This window comes from Siphateles boraxobius, unplaced genomic scaffold (genome assembly GCF_051911475.1).
Source record: "Siphateles boraxobius isolate OS27281-9 unplaced genomic scaffold, OSU_SipBor_1 45, whole genome shotgun sequence".
Taxonomy (NCBI): domain Eukaryota; kingdom Metazoa; phylum Chordata; class Actinopteri; order Cypriniformes; family Leuciscidae; genus Siphateles; species Siphateles boraxobius.
Window position 1 is genome coordinate 346,776 of NW_027509086.1, and position 20,446 is coordinate 367,221.

General features: G+C 43.6%; 1 protein-coding gene across 1 annotated transcript in view; it reads left to right on the top strand.

Moving 5' to 3' along the window:
- The first annotated feature begins 863 nt into the window (after positions 1–863).
- bmper (BMP binding endothelial regulator) overlaps positions 864–20,446 on the top strand; it is a 36,032-nt gene continuing 16,449 nt past the window's right edge. Inside the window, exons 1-8 of the mRNA XM_077200196.1 lie at positions 864–1,377; positions 2,514–2,599; positions 4,419–4,518; positions 14,019–14,101; positions 16,164–16,254; positions 16,546–16,628; positions 17,080–17,179; positions 18,243–18,487. Coding sequence (XP_077056311.1) covers positions 1,287–1,377; positions 2,514–2,599; positions 4,419–4,518; positions 14,019–14,101; positions 16,164–16,254; positions 16,546–16,628; positions 17,080–17,179; positions 18,243–18,487 — 879 coding nt within the window. The 5' untranslated portion in view covers positions 864–1,286. The remainder of the gene's footprint in view (positions 1,378–2,513; positions 2,600–4,418; positions 4,519–14,018; positions 14,102–16,163; positions 16,255–16,545; positions 16,629–17,079; positions 17,180–18,242; positions 18,488–20,446) is intronic.

The following is a 20,446-nucleotide window of genomic DNA, read 5'->3' on the forward strand; positions in this document are numbered from 1 at the left end:
TTTATTGCTAAAGTAAGAGTGTTGAACTTTCTTCTGTGGTCCAGAACAGCAGCAGCTGAAAGGTTTGTTTGAGTGGCGCCCTCTACAGTACAGGTGTAAATATGCATTTCCTTCAGCCTGAGGATTATTCATTTCATTTTTGGAGTGAAAGGGCCTTAACATTTGCCAAAAATATAACCTTTTTTGATGTTATTAAAAAACAAACAAGCAAGCCCAGACCAGGTGAGAAAAAGTAACACATTACTTTTCATAAAAAGTAACTAAGTAACGCAATTAGTTACTTTTTTGGAAGTAACACAATATTGTAATGCATAACTTTTAAAAGTAACTTTCCCCAACACTGCTTACTACTGTTGATTATTATACTTATTAAAAGTGACTATTATAAGTGGATCTACATAAGAAGATTGGTCAAAAACGCTGCAATTATTCGGGCTTGGCAAAGGGATTGAATTTATCTCTTTCCAAGACTTGTAAGATCCCGGTAAAATGCTCTCTGGCGCTCTCTAGTGACTAATATTACAGGAATAAAGTTATTCTCTGAGAGCTTGGGCTTCTCAGGACATATTCCCTAAATGTGTGTGTGTGTTTAAGCCTCACATTTTCAGGATTAGTCTGCTCTTCGATGCTCTGGGTTTCTGAAGACGCTTAGCACCTACTTTGGATAATTGTCAATGAATGAAGTCATTGTTATTCTACGATTAGGAATTACATTCGAAAGGCTTGTTCCTATCCAGCCTCAGTGTCTTTATGATAGGCTGAAATTCCTGTTTGGTGAGAAAGTCAGGAGTGTGTGTGAGAGCCCAGCTGAGATAGGGGCGGATCTCACTAAACTTCACACACACACACACACACACACACACACACACACACACACACACACACACACACACACACACACACACACGCGTGTGTCTGTGTGTGTGTGTCACACGTGCGTTTAAATAGCGAGGGCGGATAATCTGTGCGCGCGCCGGAGGACTGGTGTTTAACCGCGGAGCGCGTCCGCGGGGACCCGCACACACACACACACACACGCGCGCACACAGCTCGGACCACTCGGACCATGGAACTGACATCTCACACACACCTCTGGATCTTACCTGCGTTTGGAACTCTCTGTGGAGTGTGTGAGCTGGTTTTGTCCTGATACTGTCGAGCTGATGTGTGTGTGTGAAGGTTTCGCGTCGGGATCGAGTCCCTCATGTCTCTCTCTCTCTGGATCTTAACGACAGGCTCTGGATACTCTCTTTATTCTCGTGTTTTCTCTCTGGAGCGGATTTAGGATGCTGTGTGTGTCTTCTCCAGTAACACACAACCTGCTGCTCTGGTTCTTCATTCTCCAAACGCCTCATTCAACTGCGCCTTTAATCACCGGTGAGAATCTCACACACACACACACACACACACACACACACTCGGAACGAGCTCACGGAGGAATATCAGCAGAACACATCAAATATTAGGCACAACATTAGTTTTATTAAGATGTAATCGGATGGGTTTGGAATTTTAATCAGAATTTGATTTTGAGTAAGTGTTAGTGGTGCTTAGTTTTTTTTCCAAATGAAAGGTTGGTGAAAATAATTCAGCTCGCTACATTATGCAATTATTAATGATTAATAAGCATACAGTAGTACGTTGCTCCACTCTAAAAACAGTTTTTTTCAACCTATGTTTGGGTTAAAATGGACAAACCCAACTGTTGGTTTATATTAAAGCGTTTAAACCTAGGTTCATTTAAACCAATGGTTGGGTTTGTCCATATTTGACTCAAACATGGGTTGAAAAAACCCCAGCATTTTTTAGAGTGGAGCTACTTACTACTGTATACTCATTAATAATTGCATAATGTAGCCTAATACGTAATGATTGTTGAGTTTTAAATCTGAATTTGATTTTGAGTAAGTGTTAGTAGTGTTAAGTTTAAAAAAAAGTAAAGGTAGTGAAAATTATTTAATTCAATTCACATTTAGCCTATTTGTATCGCGCTTTTCACAACACACATCGTTTCAAAGCAGCTTTACAGAAAATGCATGAGTCCATATTACAGTTTACAGTGATCTGTTATCAGAGGAGACTGTCTAAGTTATGCATTTCAGAAATGCACATATACAAATCACGGTTAGCTAAAAATGTATTCATTTAAACAATGTAATAACTAAAGGCAGAAACGATGAGCTCACTGTTTGTTAACAAATGATTATGATGATGATGGTGGAATTTAGCTCTTACATATTACATTATTCAGTTATTAATGAGTGCAGCAGTAGCTCCACCAGATAACTGCATTTAATGTACTGTTGCTATTAAGATTAATTCAGCAAAATTAAATCATATTTTTGACTTGAATTAAACCAGTTAATTATTTAGGTTACCTTTTTTCATTTCTATGCCTCAATAATCCCTTAAATACAGAGAAACACTGTGAGATGAAGTGATATTCATGGTGATATCTTCATGAAACTACAGGAGGAGAGTTTGACGGGTGTGTTGAATAACTCTTGTTGCAGGAACTGAGGCTAGCTGTGAGAACGAGGGAGAAGTCTTACACATCCCGAACATCACAGACAACCCCTGCATCTCCTGCGTGTGTGTGGTGAGAACAGCACAGCTTCATACGGCACATTCAGCATCACAGCAGTCACGGCTGGGCTAATACACTGGGAAATTATTGTTGGTTTAACTTAAAAAAGCAAGTAAGCGTTCAATGAAACTAAAATTTTGAGTTAATATAGTGAAAGAGATTGCTTTAATCAACAGAAACTTCAAATATCATGTTATCGGAACAACATTAGTGAACTAAGTTGTTTTGGCAAAAGAAGAAGAAAAAACGTTGTGATAAATCATAAAAATATTTTTTACTTTGTGTTAAATATTCAAGAAGTATAATAAAATAAATACGATTCTGACAGAATATAAACATATTTAAGGGTTTTGTAGAGTTAATCAATATTCAGTTATCTGTAATCATTCTGTTTATGAGAACAGTATTTGATATAAAAATGACAATTATAATAATAATAATCGTAAAACTGTAAGTATTACTGGCTTCATAATTGACATATTATTTAAAGGGGAATTTAAGGTAACACTTTGGTTTATAGTCTCCTTGTTACACACGTTACATGTACTAATTAACCAACTATGTAATAACAGTAAATTGTGCATAATCACATGCAACTAACACTAAACACTAAACCTAAACCAGAGTCAAAGATTTTTATCTCTCCATAAATCAGAAAATACTGTCAACAGACAGAAAAAAATGTATTTCAAAAATGTTTTAGTAAAATGTTTTTTATAAAATCAGGCACTTTATATATGAAGAAACCGCTCGGTAAAAACCTTCTGAATATAGATAGGAATAAAACTAAAGTTTGGTGTGTGTGAAGCTGCTGAAGTGGAGATTTCTGGAGAAAAAGGTCTTTAAATATATGTACTGTAACGGAAATATACAGCCACAAAAAGATAAAGTGCTGTAAAAGATACACTTAAACGTGTATTTTGGATGTTTTCTTTTCACCAGTCAGAAAAAAACACTTTATGAAAAGACAAAAAGCCCAAAATATCAAAATTAACAGATGCTTTAACTGTATAATTGAACTGTTACTGTATCAAGGACACCTTAATATAAAGTATGTCCCAAATTTATATGTGGTTAAATTTGCAGTGCTGCTTTTGTACGCTGTAAAAATGATATGATCAATAAGTTGTGACACTACACTGCTTGAATTAGTCAAAATAATCTTTATAACAACTTTAATAACTTTAATAACAACTTTAGCTGCTTTTTATACGTTAAACAAGATTCAACTACATTTTTTAAAGTTAATTTAATATAAAAAGTTGAAACGACAGCAGCTGAGCTTGAGTTTTTAAGTTGAATTAAGTGATAACTGTAAATGTGTTATGCATAACTGTGTCCAGTGTAAATAAAACAGATGTAAAAACATGCGTGATGAAGTGGAATAACTGTAATTAAGCAGATTTATCCACATCTATCTCTGTCCTGATCACAGAACTCAACACTAATCCTCACATGGAGATGATCACACATTTAACATCTGTAATCGGACATATACTAGGCAGTGAATAAGTGTTCTTGTGTATAAACATTAGTGTGGAGAGTCTTTCTCAAGGTGAGTGTGTGAGAACTGATATGACGGCTTGATGAATGTCTCGTATTGATTCTGCTGATGAATAGCGATCAATACAGGAAGTTTTATCTCTGAAAGATGATGCTGCTCTTTATGGTCATGCATTTCTGCTGTTGATGGGATGTCATGATGTGATTGAATTAAGCCGATCTGTCACATCCCGTACTCAATGTCCTGCTTGTGTTTGTTATATTGTGAAATGATTGCATGCGGTTTGGACTGATAAGGGATTGTTCTTCGTGTGTTCTCTGTGGGCAGAATCAGAAAGTGGACTGTAAGCAGGAGAAGTGTCCGGTGGTGGATGAAGACTGTGCGCTGGTGGTCAAACAGACGGGAGCCTGCTGTGAACGATGCAAAGGTCTGAAATATGACTAATATCTCATTATTATTTACTAGTTTAGAAAATGGTAATAAAATATGAGCAGAACTCAGAGTTATTAAATCAGTTGATATTTGACTGGTTTTGTCCGTCCTTCTATTAGACTCTCACACATGAATTATGTTGAATATCTGTCAGCTGTTAAATTTAACTACACAATTAGATAATACCAGTTTAGCTCAACCAGTCACCAAGCAGTGCTTCATGTTGTTCAGTCTGTGGTGTAAAAAGGTGCATTAGTTATTAAAGAAAAAACACTTCAGCAAAACATGATCAGCTCAAAGTGTCCCAATCATTTTTGGTCCTGATTTTTTAAATAAATTTTACTGGTAGTCACTGTGTGCAGAATTTTTAGGTATATTATGTCAGTTTACTTTATTTTGCTCTCCTCACATAAATGAACTATAGTGTCCTGCACACACTAGTAAAGCAATATAAAAAAATATATCTGGTGTCTGATTCATGTTTTGTTTGACTGTAGTTTTGCTGTTTAACTCGTGAGTTTAGCATCACTGCCACCTTGTGGTCGACAGACGCAGTTACAGCTGTGGACTCTCTTTTTCTGTCCTGGATGTTTTATTTGAGCTGCTGGGACTTGATTTTGGCTGTGGGTAATAGAGGTTCTGCATCGAGTCACTTTCCCGCGGGAACACACTCCCTCAGCAGGACTGAGTGGCAGAAGAGCTGCTGAGTGACTGGATTTAATAGAAGAAACTGAGAAAACAACAGTAAAACAAACGATTATCAGTTTAAACGAAAGGTTGGACTTGATATAGTGATTCTTATAACTCACCAAAGATCCAGTGATCATGGATATTGACATGCAGCAGGAATCGTGTTTTCTGACTTTATATGAGCCTGATTTCCACACTGGGGAAATACGTAAAGCAAATTTGCCTGTGAATACTTTATATAATTACAATATAGGTCTAAATGCATTGTAAACATTTATATCAATGTTATACACTCACCTAAAGGATTATTAGGAACACCTGTTCAATTTCTCATTAATGCAATTATCTAATCAACCAATCACATGGCAGTTGCTTCAATGCATTTAGGGGTGTGGTCCTGGTCAAGACAATCTCCTGAACTCCAAACTGAATGTCAGAATGGGAAAGAAAGGTGATTTAAGCAATTTTGAGCGTGGCATGGTTGTTGGTGTCAGACGGGCCGGTCTGAGTATTTCACAATCTGCTCAGTTACTGGGATTTTCACGCACAACCATTTCTAGGGTTTACAAAGAATGGTGTGAAAAGGGAAAAACATCCAGTATGCGGCAGTCCTGTGGGCGAAAATGCCTTGTTGATGCTAGAGGTCAGAGGAGAATGGGCCGACTGATTCAAGCTGATAGAAGAGCAACTTTGACTGAAATAACCACTCGTTACAACCGAGGTATGCAGCAAAGCATTTGTGAAGCCACAACACGCACAACCTAGAGGCGGATGGGCTACAACAGCAGAAGACCCCACCGGGTACCACTCATCTCCACTACAAATAGGAAAAAGAGGCTACAATTTGCAAGAGCTCACCAAAATTGGACAGTTGAAGACTGGAAAAATGTTTATTGGTCTGATGAGTCTCGATTTCTGTTGAGAGATTCAGATGGTAGAGTCAGAATTTGGCGTAAACAGAATGAGAAAATGGATCAATCATGCCTTGTTACCACTGTGCAGGCTGGTGGTGGTGGTGTAATGGTGTGGGGTAGGTTTTCTTGGCACACTTTAGGCCCCTTAGTGCCAATTGGGCATCGTTCAAATGCCACGGCCTACCTGAGCATTGTTTCTGACCATGTCCATCCCTTTATGGCCACCATGTACCCATCCTCTGATGGCTACTTCCAGCAGGATAATGCACCATGTCACAAAGCTCGAATCATTTCAAATTGGTTTCTTGAACATGACAATGAGTTCACTGTACTAAAATGGCCCCCACAGTCACCAGATCTCAACCCAATTGAGCATCTTTGGGATGTGGTGGAACGGGAGCTTCGTGCCCTGGATGTGCATCCCACAAATCTCCATCAACTGCAAGATGCTATGCTATCAATATGGGCCAACATTTCTAAAGAATGCTTTCAGCACCTTGTTGAATCAATGCCACGTAGAATTAAGGCAGTTCTGAAGGAGAAAGGGGGTCAAACACAGTATTAGTATGGTGTTCCTAATAATCCTTTAGGTGAGTGTATATATCATCATATCATCCCGCCCTAAAACTTGTGTCGTTTTTTTGTCAGTGTTTATTTAAAAACAATTATGCAGAATATATAATGGTACATATTTAATTGATGATCACAAAGCTTTTTCCCGCTTTAGATGTGTTTTTCTCAGCATTCACGCTGAAAACCAATTTTGCCTCTCAGTGTTTCTGCCTCTCAGTGTTTCTGCCTCTCAGTGTTTCTGCCTCTCAGTGTTTCTAAATCTCAGTGTTTCTGCCTCTCAGTGTTTCTGCCTCTCAGCGTTTCTGCCTCTCAGTGTTTCTGCCTCTCAGTGTTTCTGCCGATCAGCGTTTCTGCCTCTCAGTGTTTCTGCCTCTCAGTGTTTCTGCCACTCAGTGTTTCTGTCTCTCAGTGTTTCTGCCTCTCAGTGTTTCTGCCTCTCAGTGTTTCTTCCCCTCAGTGTTTCTGCCCCTCAGTGTTTCTGCCCCTCAGTGTTTCTGCCCCTCAGTGTTTATGCCCCTCAGTGTTTATGCCCCTCAGTGTTTATGCCCCTCAGTGTTTATGCCCCTCAGTGTTTATGCCCCTCAGTGTTTATGCCCCTGCAGTGTTTATGCCCCTCAGTGTTTCTGCCTCTCAGTGTTTCTGCCTCTCAGTGTTTCTGCCTCTCAGTGTTTCTGCCTCTCAGTGTTTCTGCCTCTCAGTGTTTCTGCCTCTCAGTGTTTCTGCCCCTCAGTGTTTCTGCCTATCAGTGTTTCTGCCTCTCAGTGTTTACGCCTCTCAGTGTTTCTGCCTCTCAGTGTTTCTGCCGCTCATTGTTTCTGCCTCTCAGTGTTTCTGCCTCTCAGTGTTGCTGCCTCTCAGTGTTTCTGCCTCTCAGTGTTTCTGCCGCTCAGTGTTTCCGCCTCTCAGTGTTTCCGCCTCTCAGTGTTTCCGCCTCTCAGTGTTTCTGCCTCTCAGTGTTTCTGCCTCTCAGTGTTTCTGCCCCTCAGTGTTTTTGCCGCTCATTGTTTCTGCCTCTCAGTGTTTCTGCCTCTCAGTGTTTCTGCCCCTCAGTGTTTCTGCCCCTCAGTGTTTCTGCCTCTCAGTGTTTCTGCCTCTCAGTGTTTCTGCCTCTCAGTGTTTCTGCCTCTCAGTGTTTCTGCCCCTCAGTGTTTCTGCCCCTCAGTGTTTCTGCCTCTCAGTGTTTCTGCCTCTCAGTGTTTCTGCCTCTCAGTGTTTCTGCCGCTCATTGTTTCTGCCTCTCAGTGTTTCTGCCTCTCAGTGTTTCTGCCTCTCAGTGTTTCTGCCCCTCAGTGTTTCTGCCTCTCAGTGTTTCTGCCTATCAGTGTTTCTGCCTCTCAGTGTTTCTGCCTCTCAGTGTTTCTGTCGCTCAGTGTTTCTGTCGCTCAGTGTTTCTGCCTCTCAGTGTTTCTGCCACTCAGTGTTTCTAAATCTCAGTGTTTCTGCCTCTCAGTGTTTCTGCCGATCAGCGTTTCTGCCTCTCAGTGTTTCTGCCTCTCAGTGTTTCTGCCTCTCAGCGTTTCTGCCGATCAGCGTTTCTGCCTCTCAGTGTTTCTGCCGATCAGCGTTTCTGCCTCTCAGTGTTTCTGCCTCTCAGTGTTTCTGCCACTCTGGTGTTTCTGTCTCTCAGTGTTTCTGCCTCTCAGTGTTTCTGCCTCTCAGTGTTTCTTCCCCTCAGTGTTTCTGCCCCTCAGTGTTTCTGCCCCTCAGTGTTTATGCCCCTCAGTGTTTATGCCCCTCAGTGTTTATGCCCCTCAGTGTTTCTGCCCCTCAGTGTTTATGCCCCTGCAGTGTTTATGCCCCTCAGTGTTTCTGCCTCTCAGTGTTTCTGCCTCTCAGTGTTTCTGCCTCTCAGTGTTTCTACCCCTCAGTGTTTCTGCCTCTCAGTGTTTCTGCCTCTCAGTGTTTCTGCCTCTCAGTGTTTCTGCCCCTCAGTGTTTCTGCCCCTCAGTGTTTCTGCCTATCAGTGTTTCTGCCTCTCAGTGTTTACGCCTCTCAGTGTTTCTGCCTCTCAGTGTTTCTGCCGCTCATTGTTTCTGCCTCTCAGTGTTTCTGCCTCTCAGTGTTTCTGCCTCTCAGTGTTTCTGCCTCTCAGTGTTTCTGCCGCTCAGTGTTTCCGCCTCTCAGTGTTTCCGCCTCTCAGTGTTTCCGCCTCTCAGTGTTTCTGCCTCTCAGTGCTTCTGCCTCTCAGTGTTTCTGCCCCTCAGTGTTTCTGCCTCTCAGTGTTTCTGCCTCTCAGTGTTTCTGCCTCTCAGTGTTTCTGCCCCTCAGTGTTTCTGCCCCTCAGTGTTTCTGCCTCTCAGTGTTTCTGCCTCTCAGTGTTTCTGCCTCTCAGTGTTTCTGCCGCTCATTGTTTCTGCCTCTCAGTGTTTCTGCCTCTCAGTGCTTCTGCCTCTCAGTGTTTCTGCCCCTCAGTGTTTCTGCCTCTCAGTGTTTCTGCCTATCAGTGTTTCTGCCTCTCAGTGTTTCTGCCTCTCAGTGTTTCTGCCTCTCAGTGTTTCTGCCCCTCAGTGTTTCTGCCCCTCAGTGTTTCTGCCGCTCAGTGTTTCTGCCTCTCAGTGTTTCTGCCTCTCAGTGTTTCCGCCTTTCAGTGTTTCTGCCTCTCAGTGTTTCTGCCCCTCAGTGTTTCTGCCGCTCAGTGTTTCTGCCTCTCAGTGTTTCTGCCGCTCAGTGTTTCCGCCACTCAGTGTTTCTGCCGCTCAGTCTTTCTGCCCCTCAGTGTTTCTGCCTCTCAGTGTTTCTGCCTCTCAGTGTTTCTGCCTCTCAGTGTTTCTGCCGCTCAGTGTTTCCGCCTCTCAGTGTTTCTGCCTCTCAGTGTTTCCGCCTCTCAGTGTTTCTGCCTCTCAGTGTTTCTGCCCCTCAGTGTTTCTGCCTCTCAGTGTTTCTGCCTCTCAGTGTTTCTGCCTCTCAGTGTTTCTGCCCCTCAGTGTTTCTGCCGCTCAGTGTTTCTGCCTCTCAGCGTTTCCGCCTCTCACTGTTTCCGCCCCTCAGTGTTTCCGCCTCTCAGTGTTTCTGCCTCTCAGTGTTTCCGCTCCTCAGTGTTTCTGCCGCTCAGTGTTTCCGACTCTCAGTGTTTCTGCCCCTCAGTGTTTCCGCCTCTCAGTGTTTCTGCCTCTCAGTGTTTCTGCCGCTCAGTGTTTCCGCCTCTTAGTGTTTCCGCCTCTCAGTGTTTCTGCCGCTCAGTGTTTCTGCCTCTCAGTGTTTTCCGCCTCTCAGTGTTTCTGCCGCTCAGTGTTTCTGCCCCTCAGTGTTTCTGCCTCTCAGTGTTTCTGCCTCTCAGTGTTTCTGCCACTCAGTGTTTCTGTCTCTCAGTGTTTATGCCTCTCAGTGTTTCTGCCCCTCAGTGTTTCTGCCTCTCAGTGTTTCTGCCCCTCAGTGTTTCTGCCTCTCAGTGTTTCTGCCTCTCAGTGTTTCTGCCTCTCAGTGTTTCTGCCCCTCAGTGTTTCTGCCCCTCAGTGTTTCTGCCTCTCAGTGTTTCTGCCTCTCAGTGTTTCTGCCTCTCAGTGTTTCTGCCGCTCATTGTTTCTGCCTCTCAGTGTTTCTGCCTCTCAGTGCTTCTGCCTCTCAGTGTTTCTGCCCCTCAGTGTTTCTGCCTCTCAGTGTTTCTGCCTATCAGTGTTTCTGCCTCTCAGTGTTTCTGCCTCTCAGTGTTTCTGCCTCTCAGTGTTTCTGCCCCTCAGTGTTTCTGCCCCTCAGTGTTTCTGCCGCTCAGTGTTTCTGCCTCTCAGTGTTTCTGCCTCTCAGTGTTTCCGCCTTTCAGTGTTTCTGCCTCTCAGTGTTTCTGCCCCTCAGTGTTTCTGCCGCTCAGTGTTTCTGCCTCTCAGTGTTTCTGCCGCTCAGTGTTTCCGCCACTCAGTGTTTCTGCCGCTCAGTCTTTCTGCCCCTCAGTGTTTCTGCCTCTCAGTGTTTCTGCCTCTCAGTGTTTCTGCCTCTCAGTGTTTCTGCCGCTCAGTGTTTCCGCCTCTCAGTGTTTCTGCCTCTCAGTGTTTCCGCCTCTCAGTGTTTCTGCCTCTCAGTGTTTCTGCCCCTCAGTGTTTCTGCCTCTCAGTGTTTCTGCCTCTCAGTGTTTCTGCCTCTCAGTGTTTCTGCCCCTCAGTGTTTCTGCCGCTCAGTGTTTCTGCCTCTCAGCGTTTCCGCCTCTCACTGTTTCCGCCCCTCAGTGTTTCCGCCTCTCAGTGTTTCTGCCTCTCAGTGTTTCCGCTCCTCAGTGTTTCTGCCGCTCAGTGTTTCCGACTCTCAGTGTTTCTGCCCCTCAGTGTTTCCGCCTCTCAGTGTTTCTGCCTCTCAGTGTTTCTGCCGCTCAGTGTTTCCGCCTCTTAGTGTTTCCGCCTCTCAGTGTTTCTGCCGCTCAGTGTTTCTGCCTCTCAGTGTTTTCCGCCTCTCAGTGTTTCTGCCGCTCAGTGTTTCTGCCCCTCAGTGTTTCTGCCTCTCAGTGTTTCTGCCACTCAGTGTTTCTGCCGCTCAGTGTTTCCGCCTCTCAGTGTTTCCGCCTCTCAGTGTTTCCGCCTCTCAGTGTTTCTGCCTCTCAGTGTTTCTGCCTCTCAGTGTTTCTGCCCCTCAGTGTTTTTGCCGCTCATTGTTTCTGCCTCTCAGTGTTTCTGCCTCTCAGTGTTTCTGCCCCTCAGTGTTTCTGCCCCTCAGTGTTTCTGCCTCTCAGTGTTTCTGCCTCTCAGTGTTTCTGCCTCTCAGTGTTTCTGCCCCTCAGTGTTTCTGCCCCTCAGTGTTTCTGCCTCTCAGTGTTTCTGCCTCTCAGTGTTTCTGCCTCTCAGTGTTTCTGCCGCTCATTGTTTCTGCCTCTCAGTGTTTCTGCCTCTCAGTGCTTCTGCCTCTCAGTGTTTCTGCCCCTCAGTGTTTCTGCCTCTCAGTGTTTCTGCCTATCAGTGTTTCTGCCTCTCAGTGTTTCTGCCTCTCAGTGTTTCTGCCTCTCAGTGTTTCTGCCCCTCAGTGTTTCTGCCCCTCAGTGTTTCTGCCGCTCAGTGTTTCTGCCTCTCAGTGTTTCTGCCTCTCAGTGTTTCCGCCTTTCAGTGTTTCTGCCTCTCAGTGTTTCTGCCCCTCAGTGTTTCTGCCGCTCAGTGTTTCTGCCTCTCAGTGTTTCTGCCGCTCAGTGTTTCCGCCACTCAGTGTTTCTGCCGCTCAGTCTTTCTGCCCCTCAGTGTTTCTGCCTCTCAGTGTTTCTGCCTCTCAGTGTTTCTGCCTCTCAGTGTTTCTGCCGCTCAGTGTTTCCGCCTCTCAGTGTTTCTGCCTCTCAGTGTTTCCGCCTCTCAGTGTTTCTGCCTCTCAGTGTTTCTGCCCCTCAGTGTTTCTGCCTCTCAGTGTTTCTGCCTCTCAGTGTTTCTGCCTCTCAGTGTTTCTGCCCCTCAGTGTTTCTGCCGCTCAGTGTTTCTGCCTCTCAGCGTTTCCGCCTCTCAGTGTTTCCGCCCCTCAGTGTTTCCGCCTCTCAGTGTTTCTGCCTCTCAGTGTTTCCGCTCCTCAGTGTTTCTGCCGCTCAGTGTTTCCGACTCTCAGTGTTTCTGCCCCTCAGTGTTTCCGCCTCTCAGTGTTTCTGCCTCTCAGTGTTTCTGCCGCTCAGTGTTTCCGCCTCTTAGTGTTTCCGCCTCTCAGTGTTTCTGCCGCTCAGTGTTTCTGCCTCTCAGTGTTTCCGCCTCTCAGTGTTTCTGCCGCTCAGTGTTTCTGCCCCTCAGTGTTTCTGCCTCTCAGTGTTTCTGCCACTCAGTGTTTCTGCCGCTCAGTGTTTCTGCCGCTCAGTGTTTCTGCCGCTCAGTGTTTCTGCCTCTCAGTGTTTCTGCCCCTCAGTGTTTCTGCCCCTCAGTGTTTCTGCCTCTCAGTGTTTCTGCCCCTCAGTGTTTCCGCCTCTTAGTGTTTTTGCCTCTCAGTGTTTCCGCCTCTCATTGTTTCCGCCTCTCAGTGTTTCTGCCTCTCAGTGTTTCTGCCTCTCAGTGTTTCCTTCTCTCAGTGTTTCTGCCCCTCAGTGTTTCGGCCGCTCAGTGTTTCTGCCTCTCAGTGTTTCCGCCTCTCAGTGTTTCTGCCGCTCAGTGTTTCTGCCTCTCAGTGTTTCTGCCTCTCAGTGTTTCTGCCTCTCAGTGTTTCTGGCTCTCAGTGCTTCTGCCTCTCAGGGTTTCTGCCTCTCAGTGTTTCCGCCTCTCAGTGTTTCTGCCTCTCAGTGTTTACGCCTCTCAGGGTTTCTGCTTCTCAGTGTTTCTGCCCCTCAGTGTTTCTGCCGCTCAGTGTTTCTGCCTCTCAGTGTTTCTGCTTCTCAGTGTTTCTGCCTCTCAGTGTTTACGCCTCTCAGTGTTTCTGCCTCTCAGTGTTTACGCCTCTCAGTGTTTCTGCTTCTCAGTGTTTCCGCCTCTCAGTGTTTCCGCCTCTCAGTGTTTCCGCCTCTCAGTGTTTCTGCAGCTCAGTGTTTCTGCCTCTCAGTGTTTCTGCTTGTCAGTGTTTCTGCCTCTCAGTGTTTCTGCTTGTCAGTGTTTCTGCTTGTCAGTGTTTCTGCTTGTCAGTGTTTCTGCCTCTCAGTGTTTCTGCTTCTCAGTGTTTCTGCTTCTCAGTGTTTCTGCTTCTCAGTGTTTCTGTCACTCAGTGTTTCTGCCTCTCAGTGTTTCTGTCACTCAGTGTGTGTAACTGCAGTCACTCCGGCCGACGATGACTGTATAAAAGGCTCCCGGAGAAAGAAGACTTCTATTGTGGGACTTTTATTTGTGGGATAGTTATTTTAAAGTGCGATTCCTAATGCTTCCAGTAGGAGGCATTATTATTATCGTTTGGTGCCTGCTGCATCAATATAGATTATTGAGAGAACGGCAGCTGCACACCTACAAGTTTTTTCCTGCCTGGTATTTGGATTTTGGTTGGCGTTTTGGTGTTGAAAGTATTAGTGCATGACCATAAAACCAATATTCAATACACTTGGAAAGAAGCACCAGTCTCTTCATTCTTTGTGTGCTGACCGACACACAGGGGTGTATACTGATAACAAGTAGAACTAGAGCCTAGCAGTATCCTTTCCTCTCCAACAGTGACGTCACAGGCATATACCCTCTATTGATTGGATGGTTGTGGTTTGCTAGTGGTGGATCTCATGTTAGTGACAGGTTGGCCCGCCGTCATCATCAGAGAAGAGAAGAGATGCTGCTGATATTCTGATTCAAGATTACCAGGAACATGAATTTAACACAATAATGATGTGCACCGACCGATAAATCATTTATAATAAACACTGCAATATCCATAAAAGAGTGTCTCTCTCTCTCTCTCTCTCTCTCTCTCTCTCTCTCTCTCTCTCTCTCTCTCTCTCTCTCTCTCTCTCTCTCTCTCTCTCTCTCAGGCTGTCAGCTGAACGGGACGTCCTACAACAGTTCCCATCACTGGATCAGTCCTGTCAAACCCTGTGTGACATACAGCTGTCAGGTGTGTTGATAAATCATACAACAAGTGATATACTGTAGTCCAGAAGTAGAATAAACAGAACCAGATCACCAGGGGCCTCGTGTACAAAGACTTGTGTTGAATTCATACTAAAACATTGCGTATGGACAAAGCTGTAAATGTGCGTACGCACAAAAAAAAACAGATGTATGAATCTCTGCGTACGAAGGATCCCACGCATATTCTCTTAGTACATCCCAATTAACGTAAAAATGAGCGCACTTGCACGAGCACAACGCCCCACCCAGTCTCCTCCCTTAATTATATACATTTAAATATGGTAATGAGTCCACTTTGGCAAAAGAAAGCATTAAGAAAATGGCAAAGGCAAGCGGCAAGAAACAAAACTTTACAGAAAGTGAATCGGAGGTGCTACTATCGGAGGTAGAAACGAGAAAAAAACATTTATTTGGAACTTTGTCCTCTGGAATTAATAATGGAAGGAAAAAATATGAGTGGGAGAGTTTGGCTGATGCCGTCAATGCAGTGGGATCTGAGAGTCGCACTGTAAATGACCTTAAAAAGAAATGGTCTGATATAAAGGTGGACGTTAAATGGAAAACTGCGACATTTCAGCTCTCCAATCGCCCGCTCTACAACTGACTGAGTGTCAGAATGGGCATCATTGTATCTGCGCTCTCGTCAGTTTGTGGGTTGGTGAGGGGGGTTAACAGCCACGTCTTTAGTGGATAACCACGGTCTCCAGAACGGTTGTTGAATAATTGAATGAAAATAAAAAAAATAAAATTAGATAGAACCATAACTTTAAATGCATCACTCACCAAGAAGCCACCCGTCGCGCACACTGCCAGCTTGGAGCCTCATCCCAACCACGCTGTTTGAAATGATGTATGAATCATGGGTTGACCCAGGCCACCTTGCCACAATATTTGTTAGTCGCATTTGTGCATCACATATTATCTGCACATTTATTGAATGGAAATGTTTCCGATTCACGTATGCAAATTATTCTTCAGATGGTGCCTTTATAGCAATGTGTGTGCAGTCGATCACTCCGATTACATTAGGAAAACCGGCTATCGTTGCAAATTGCGTTTTAATGTTTGGCTGGTCAACTGCATCATATGGGAACCTTATATACCTGGTAGACATGCGGATGATCCCGACCCATACCGCTGGCATTGCGCGGCTCAAAGACGACTGGCTTATTCCTGAGCGGTCTGCCAGTTCCCTTTGGAAAGAACCAGTTGCCAGGAAACCAAGTGTTGTCAGCACCTGCAAGGGAACGGGTATTGCGTGGCTCCTCGCTGTCTCTTTCTCTCTAGATTCGGACCCAACTCAACACAGAGCTCCAAGAGGATAGCCCTTGGAAATCTGAAACGGCTGATACGCCAGTCATCATCCTGGGCCAGAAAATTATTGTGGTCCCTAAAAACTCGTTCTCTTCGGATTCTGCCATTAGCAATGTCCTCTAATAAGGCCAAAACTGCCATTGCCATAGACTAAGGGTTGTATCAATTTGCATATGTTTTTATATGTTCTTACTTAATCGCATAATTGATAGAATATTCCCATAAGGCTTGTGTGACAATATGTCAATTATTTTATAAATTGCAAATTAATAGCAATGCTTCCCACAGGTGGTAGTGCGATAGACTTGTAGAATAATTCGCTGTGTAATGTTTGCAACTTTACTTCATTGCCTGTAAGAGTCGCCAACGGACAAAAACTATGAGAAATGTACGTACGCCAGACATGAAATTGGCGTGGAGGAACGCACATTCTCACGTTGATTTAACTGTTAGTTCAATCCGACCGTGAGCGTGAAAGCTGGCGTACGCAAGATTGATACATGAGGCCCCAGGACCGGACAGAAGTATATCTGGAGTAATACAGCAGACTGACTGCTTTAAACAACTAGATTTAAATGAGAAGAAATATCATGAACCTGCTAGCTCATCGCACACACAATATGTGCTTTTTCATATTTAAGTCACTGTAACAAGAAACAAACCAGCCAAAAAAATCAACATCCTCTTCAGTCTTTACTTGCACATTTATGTTTTAGTTGTTGTTTGTACAGGAAGGAGTCATCACTGAAGCAGAGATGAGGTGCGTCATTCACTGTAAAAACCCCAGAATACACCCGACGAGATGCTGCCCAACCTGCCCGGGTCAGTCAGTGTGTGTGTGTGTGTGTGTATGTGTGTGTGTGTGTGTGTTTTCATATGCAGTGTATTTTTCAGAAAAAAAGAGAAAGTGAAACCCTAGACAATTTATAAACAAGACTATTTTAACTGAATGTTATGAACAGCATTCTAGATATTAATATGCACAACATTTCCTCAATAATGTCACATGATTCAACGATCCACAAGGCTTTTTTGTCTAGAAGTGTGTTGAATATCTCTGCCAATCAGCCAGATTCTGATCAGAGTGCTTGTTAATATTTTATATCTTCACAGGATGTATTTTCGAGGGGAATTTATATAAAGAAGACGAAGAATTTCATCCTGAAGGGAATCCCTGTATTAAATGCATCTGCACTGTGAGTTTATCTGCTAAACACTGTTCTCAGATCAGTCACAACAAAACACTGGCCAAACAATAATAGCCCTTCTCAACTTTCAAAATGGTAATAATAATAGTAAATGTAATTCCATGTTGAATATAAGCATCTTTTGCTTTCTCTTTCTGACATTAGCAGCTGTAGTTCAATTCAATTCAATTCAATTCAAATTTATTTGTATAGCGCTTTTCACAATACACATTGTCTCAAAGCAGCTTTACAGAAAGTGCATTTTGGAAATGTACATAGAAAAATACAGTCAGTTAATCATGTATTAATTTATGGCATAACATATCGCCGGCTTTGTGTCGTCTCTTCACAGTTCAGTTCAGTGAAGTGTGTGTGTGTGTGTGTGTGTGTGTGTGTGTGTGTGTGTGTGTGTGTGTGTGTGTGTGTGTGTGTGTGTGTGTGTGTGTGTGTGTGTGTTCAGGGAGGTCACAGCATGTGTCAGAAGGTTGTGTGTCCTGTCCTGTCCTGCCCGTCTCATCTCACACACACACCGGCGGGTCACTGCTGTCCCAGATGCCGTGGTGAGTTTCTCAACATTCACACACTTCCAGAACCTCAGTACACACCATCTCACGCCATCCTCAATGACAGATATCACACACACCCACTATACTAGATATTTCCTCCCGCATTGCACATGCAAAAAACCATCCAAATATTAAATGAAACTTCATATCAGATATTTAGTCATTCATCATTATGATGCATCCCAGACAGCAACATAGTGTCGGCCCAGATCCGGCCCACATCTGGTACACCTGGATTGCACACGTGGGCCGGATCTGGGCCGACACTAAGTTCCTGTCTGGGATTGCAATGAATCAGAGATCAGAAATTGCATAAATAATTGCTGAGCAACTCCCACACATCGAAACAAGCCATTTTAACTAATCAGTTCAGTAAAATGAGTCTAGCCTCCCAAAAATAAATACCTTCTAACAAAGGGCTTCGCAAACTTTCTTTGTCAGCCGAACCCTTTAGATGTAAAAATGCTGTACATAATGTCAGAGATAAATTATGTGCAGGAAGAAAGTATCTATTAAAATTAGGGTTGGCCATCATTTGAATTTTAACAATTCCCATTCTGATTATTATCGACTTCCAATAAAGTAAATAATAAAAAAAACTTTAGATATTATTCACATTTAGTCTTATTGCAATACATTTAATTGTAGCTGAATATCATGAACAAATATCAACAGGCTATAGAACACTTACACAAGGAACGTTTGTGTCAGGGATGGAATCGCAAATGCAGTAAGAAGAATTCATTAGATAGACACTAGTGTGACCAGCAGACACTGCCGGTTAGACACTGGTACAGAGAGCCGTGGGTACACAGGCAACAACAAGAGACGCAAACAAACAGTCCATAAACAAGATCCGAATGCATCAGAGTAGCAATCATCCAGACAGGAACAGGACTGAGGCACAACTGTGAGCTGGAACACACTGCACGATAAACACCAAACCTCTGACAACACAGAAAAGAAAGACATGCTAATAACGACTTGGAATCCAGATGTGTGCCGGATCTGGTCTTCATGTCTCTGTGTAAGTGCGGCTGGTGTCTGTCTCCTGCAGGGCAGAGGAAGGTGTTCGACTTGTCTCCGGGCAGCTGTCTCTTCCACAGCGAGGTCTACGAGAACGGCTCCTCCGTCAGCTACGACGCCTGCACCGTCTGCACGTGTGTGGACTCTACGGTGGCCTGCAGGAGGACATGCTCCCCGCCCGGCAGCTGTCGGGGCTCCGCCTGCTGTGAGGAGTGTCAGACTCACCTTACGATGGAAGATGTGAAGTACTGCAGGGTGAAGAGCAAAATATATAGGGTGAGACATCCACGAGCATGGACTAATCCCGGACCGCAACAGAAGAGTCTTTCGCACCGGTTAGTTATAGGAACTCTAGCCACCAGGGTGGATCCCCGAGAATGAAAAGTTCCCATAGGAACGTTTTACTGGTTGCATTCGCACTGCCAGTAGGAACTCTGAAGTGACGTAAGCAAAGCTTGTTGTTGTGACTTTTATTTTGACGGCGCGACAGACCTTTATTTTGATGGCGCTGAGAACGCCAGAGCTCGCATTCTCCTTGTTCATTAGTTCATGATCTGTCTAAAATTCCTGTCGAATACGTTATTAGATAGAACTGTTATGCATAGAAAGTAGACGGTAATGAAAAGGTATTAGCGTATGGCGTGTAGTTGATGTCAAGTCAAGTCAAGTCAAGTTTATTTCTAGAGCACATTTAAAACAACAGAAGTTGACCAAAGTGCTATACATCCAAAATCATAAAATAGACAACACAAATAAAATGACAACGACAAGACAAAACACACAGCTCTCAGACTGAAGTAAAGGCCAAGGAAAATAAATATGTTTTAAGACTAGATTTAAAAGCGGACAGTGTTGGGGCCTGCCTCACAGACAATGGTAAATTATTCCATAGTTTAGGGGCCGCAACTGAAAAGGCTCGATCTCCCCTATTTTTAAGCCTTACTCCAGGGACAGCCAAGAGCATGCAATCTGCCGACCTAAGCGACCTCAATGGAACATGTTTTTGTATAAGGTCAGAGAGGTAGGTCGGTGCTAGACCATTTAGGGATTTATATGCAAACACTAAAATTTTAAACTCAATCCTAAAATGTACTGGAAGCCAGTGAAGGGAGGCCAGTATAGGGGAAATGTGTTCACGTTTACGTAATCCTTTTAATAGTCTAGCTGCAGCATTCTGCACCAACTGCAGGCGTGAGAGAGATGCCTGGCTGACACCAGCATAGAGGGCATTACAATAGTCCAATCTAGAGGAGATAAAAACATGTATAACTCTTTCAAAATCTTTGAATGACAACAAAGGTTTCACTTTAGATAAGAGCCTTAACTGATAAAAACTGGCTTTAACCACAGAATTGATCTGTTTTTCAAGTTTAAAATCACTGTCCATGATTACTCCCAAGTTTTTAACGAATGATTCAACGTACGGAAGTAAGGAACCCAATTCTGTGTCGGGGGCCACATGGGTACTACTTGGGCCAAATATCACAATTTCAGTTTTACTCTCGTTAAAATGTAAAACATTCATGGCCATCCAAGCTTTAATGTCTGTGAGACAGTCCAACAATAATTTTAAAGAGCTGGTATACTTTCGTTTCATAGGCAGATAAAGTTGTGTGTCGTCTGCATAACAGTGAAACGAAATGCCATGCTTTCTTAGGATAGACCCTAAAGGAAGGATGTATAAGGAAAACAGCATCGGGCCAAGAATAGACCCCTGGGGGACTCCATAAGTAAAAGGTGCCAGTGGGGACACAAAGTCTCCAAGGCAAACAGAAAACTTCCTATCAGACAGATATGACCTAAACCACTCTAGAGCAATGCCTTTGATACCAACACTGTGGTCCAACCTAGAGATCAGAATATTATGATCAATAGTATCAAATGCAGCGGTAAGGTCTAACAGCATTAGTATAGCAGAATCTCCAGAGTCTGTGACCAATAAGAGATCGTTAAAAACGTTTAAAAGTGTAGTTTCTGTACTATGAAGGGCTTTAAATCCAGACTGAAACACCTCCAAAATTCCATTTAAATCCAAATAAGATTGCAATTGTATACATACAGCTTTCTCCAATATTTTCGAAACAAATGGAAGTTTTGAAATAGGCCGTTAATTGGAGAAAACTGATGTGTCAAGATTGTTTTTTTTTTATTAGTGGTTGTACTACTGCATGTTTGAAGCCCAGTTGTACAACACCTGTGGTCAGACTACTATTTATAATTTCTAGAATTTTAGGC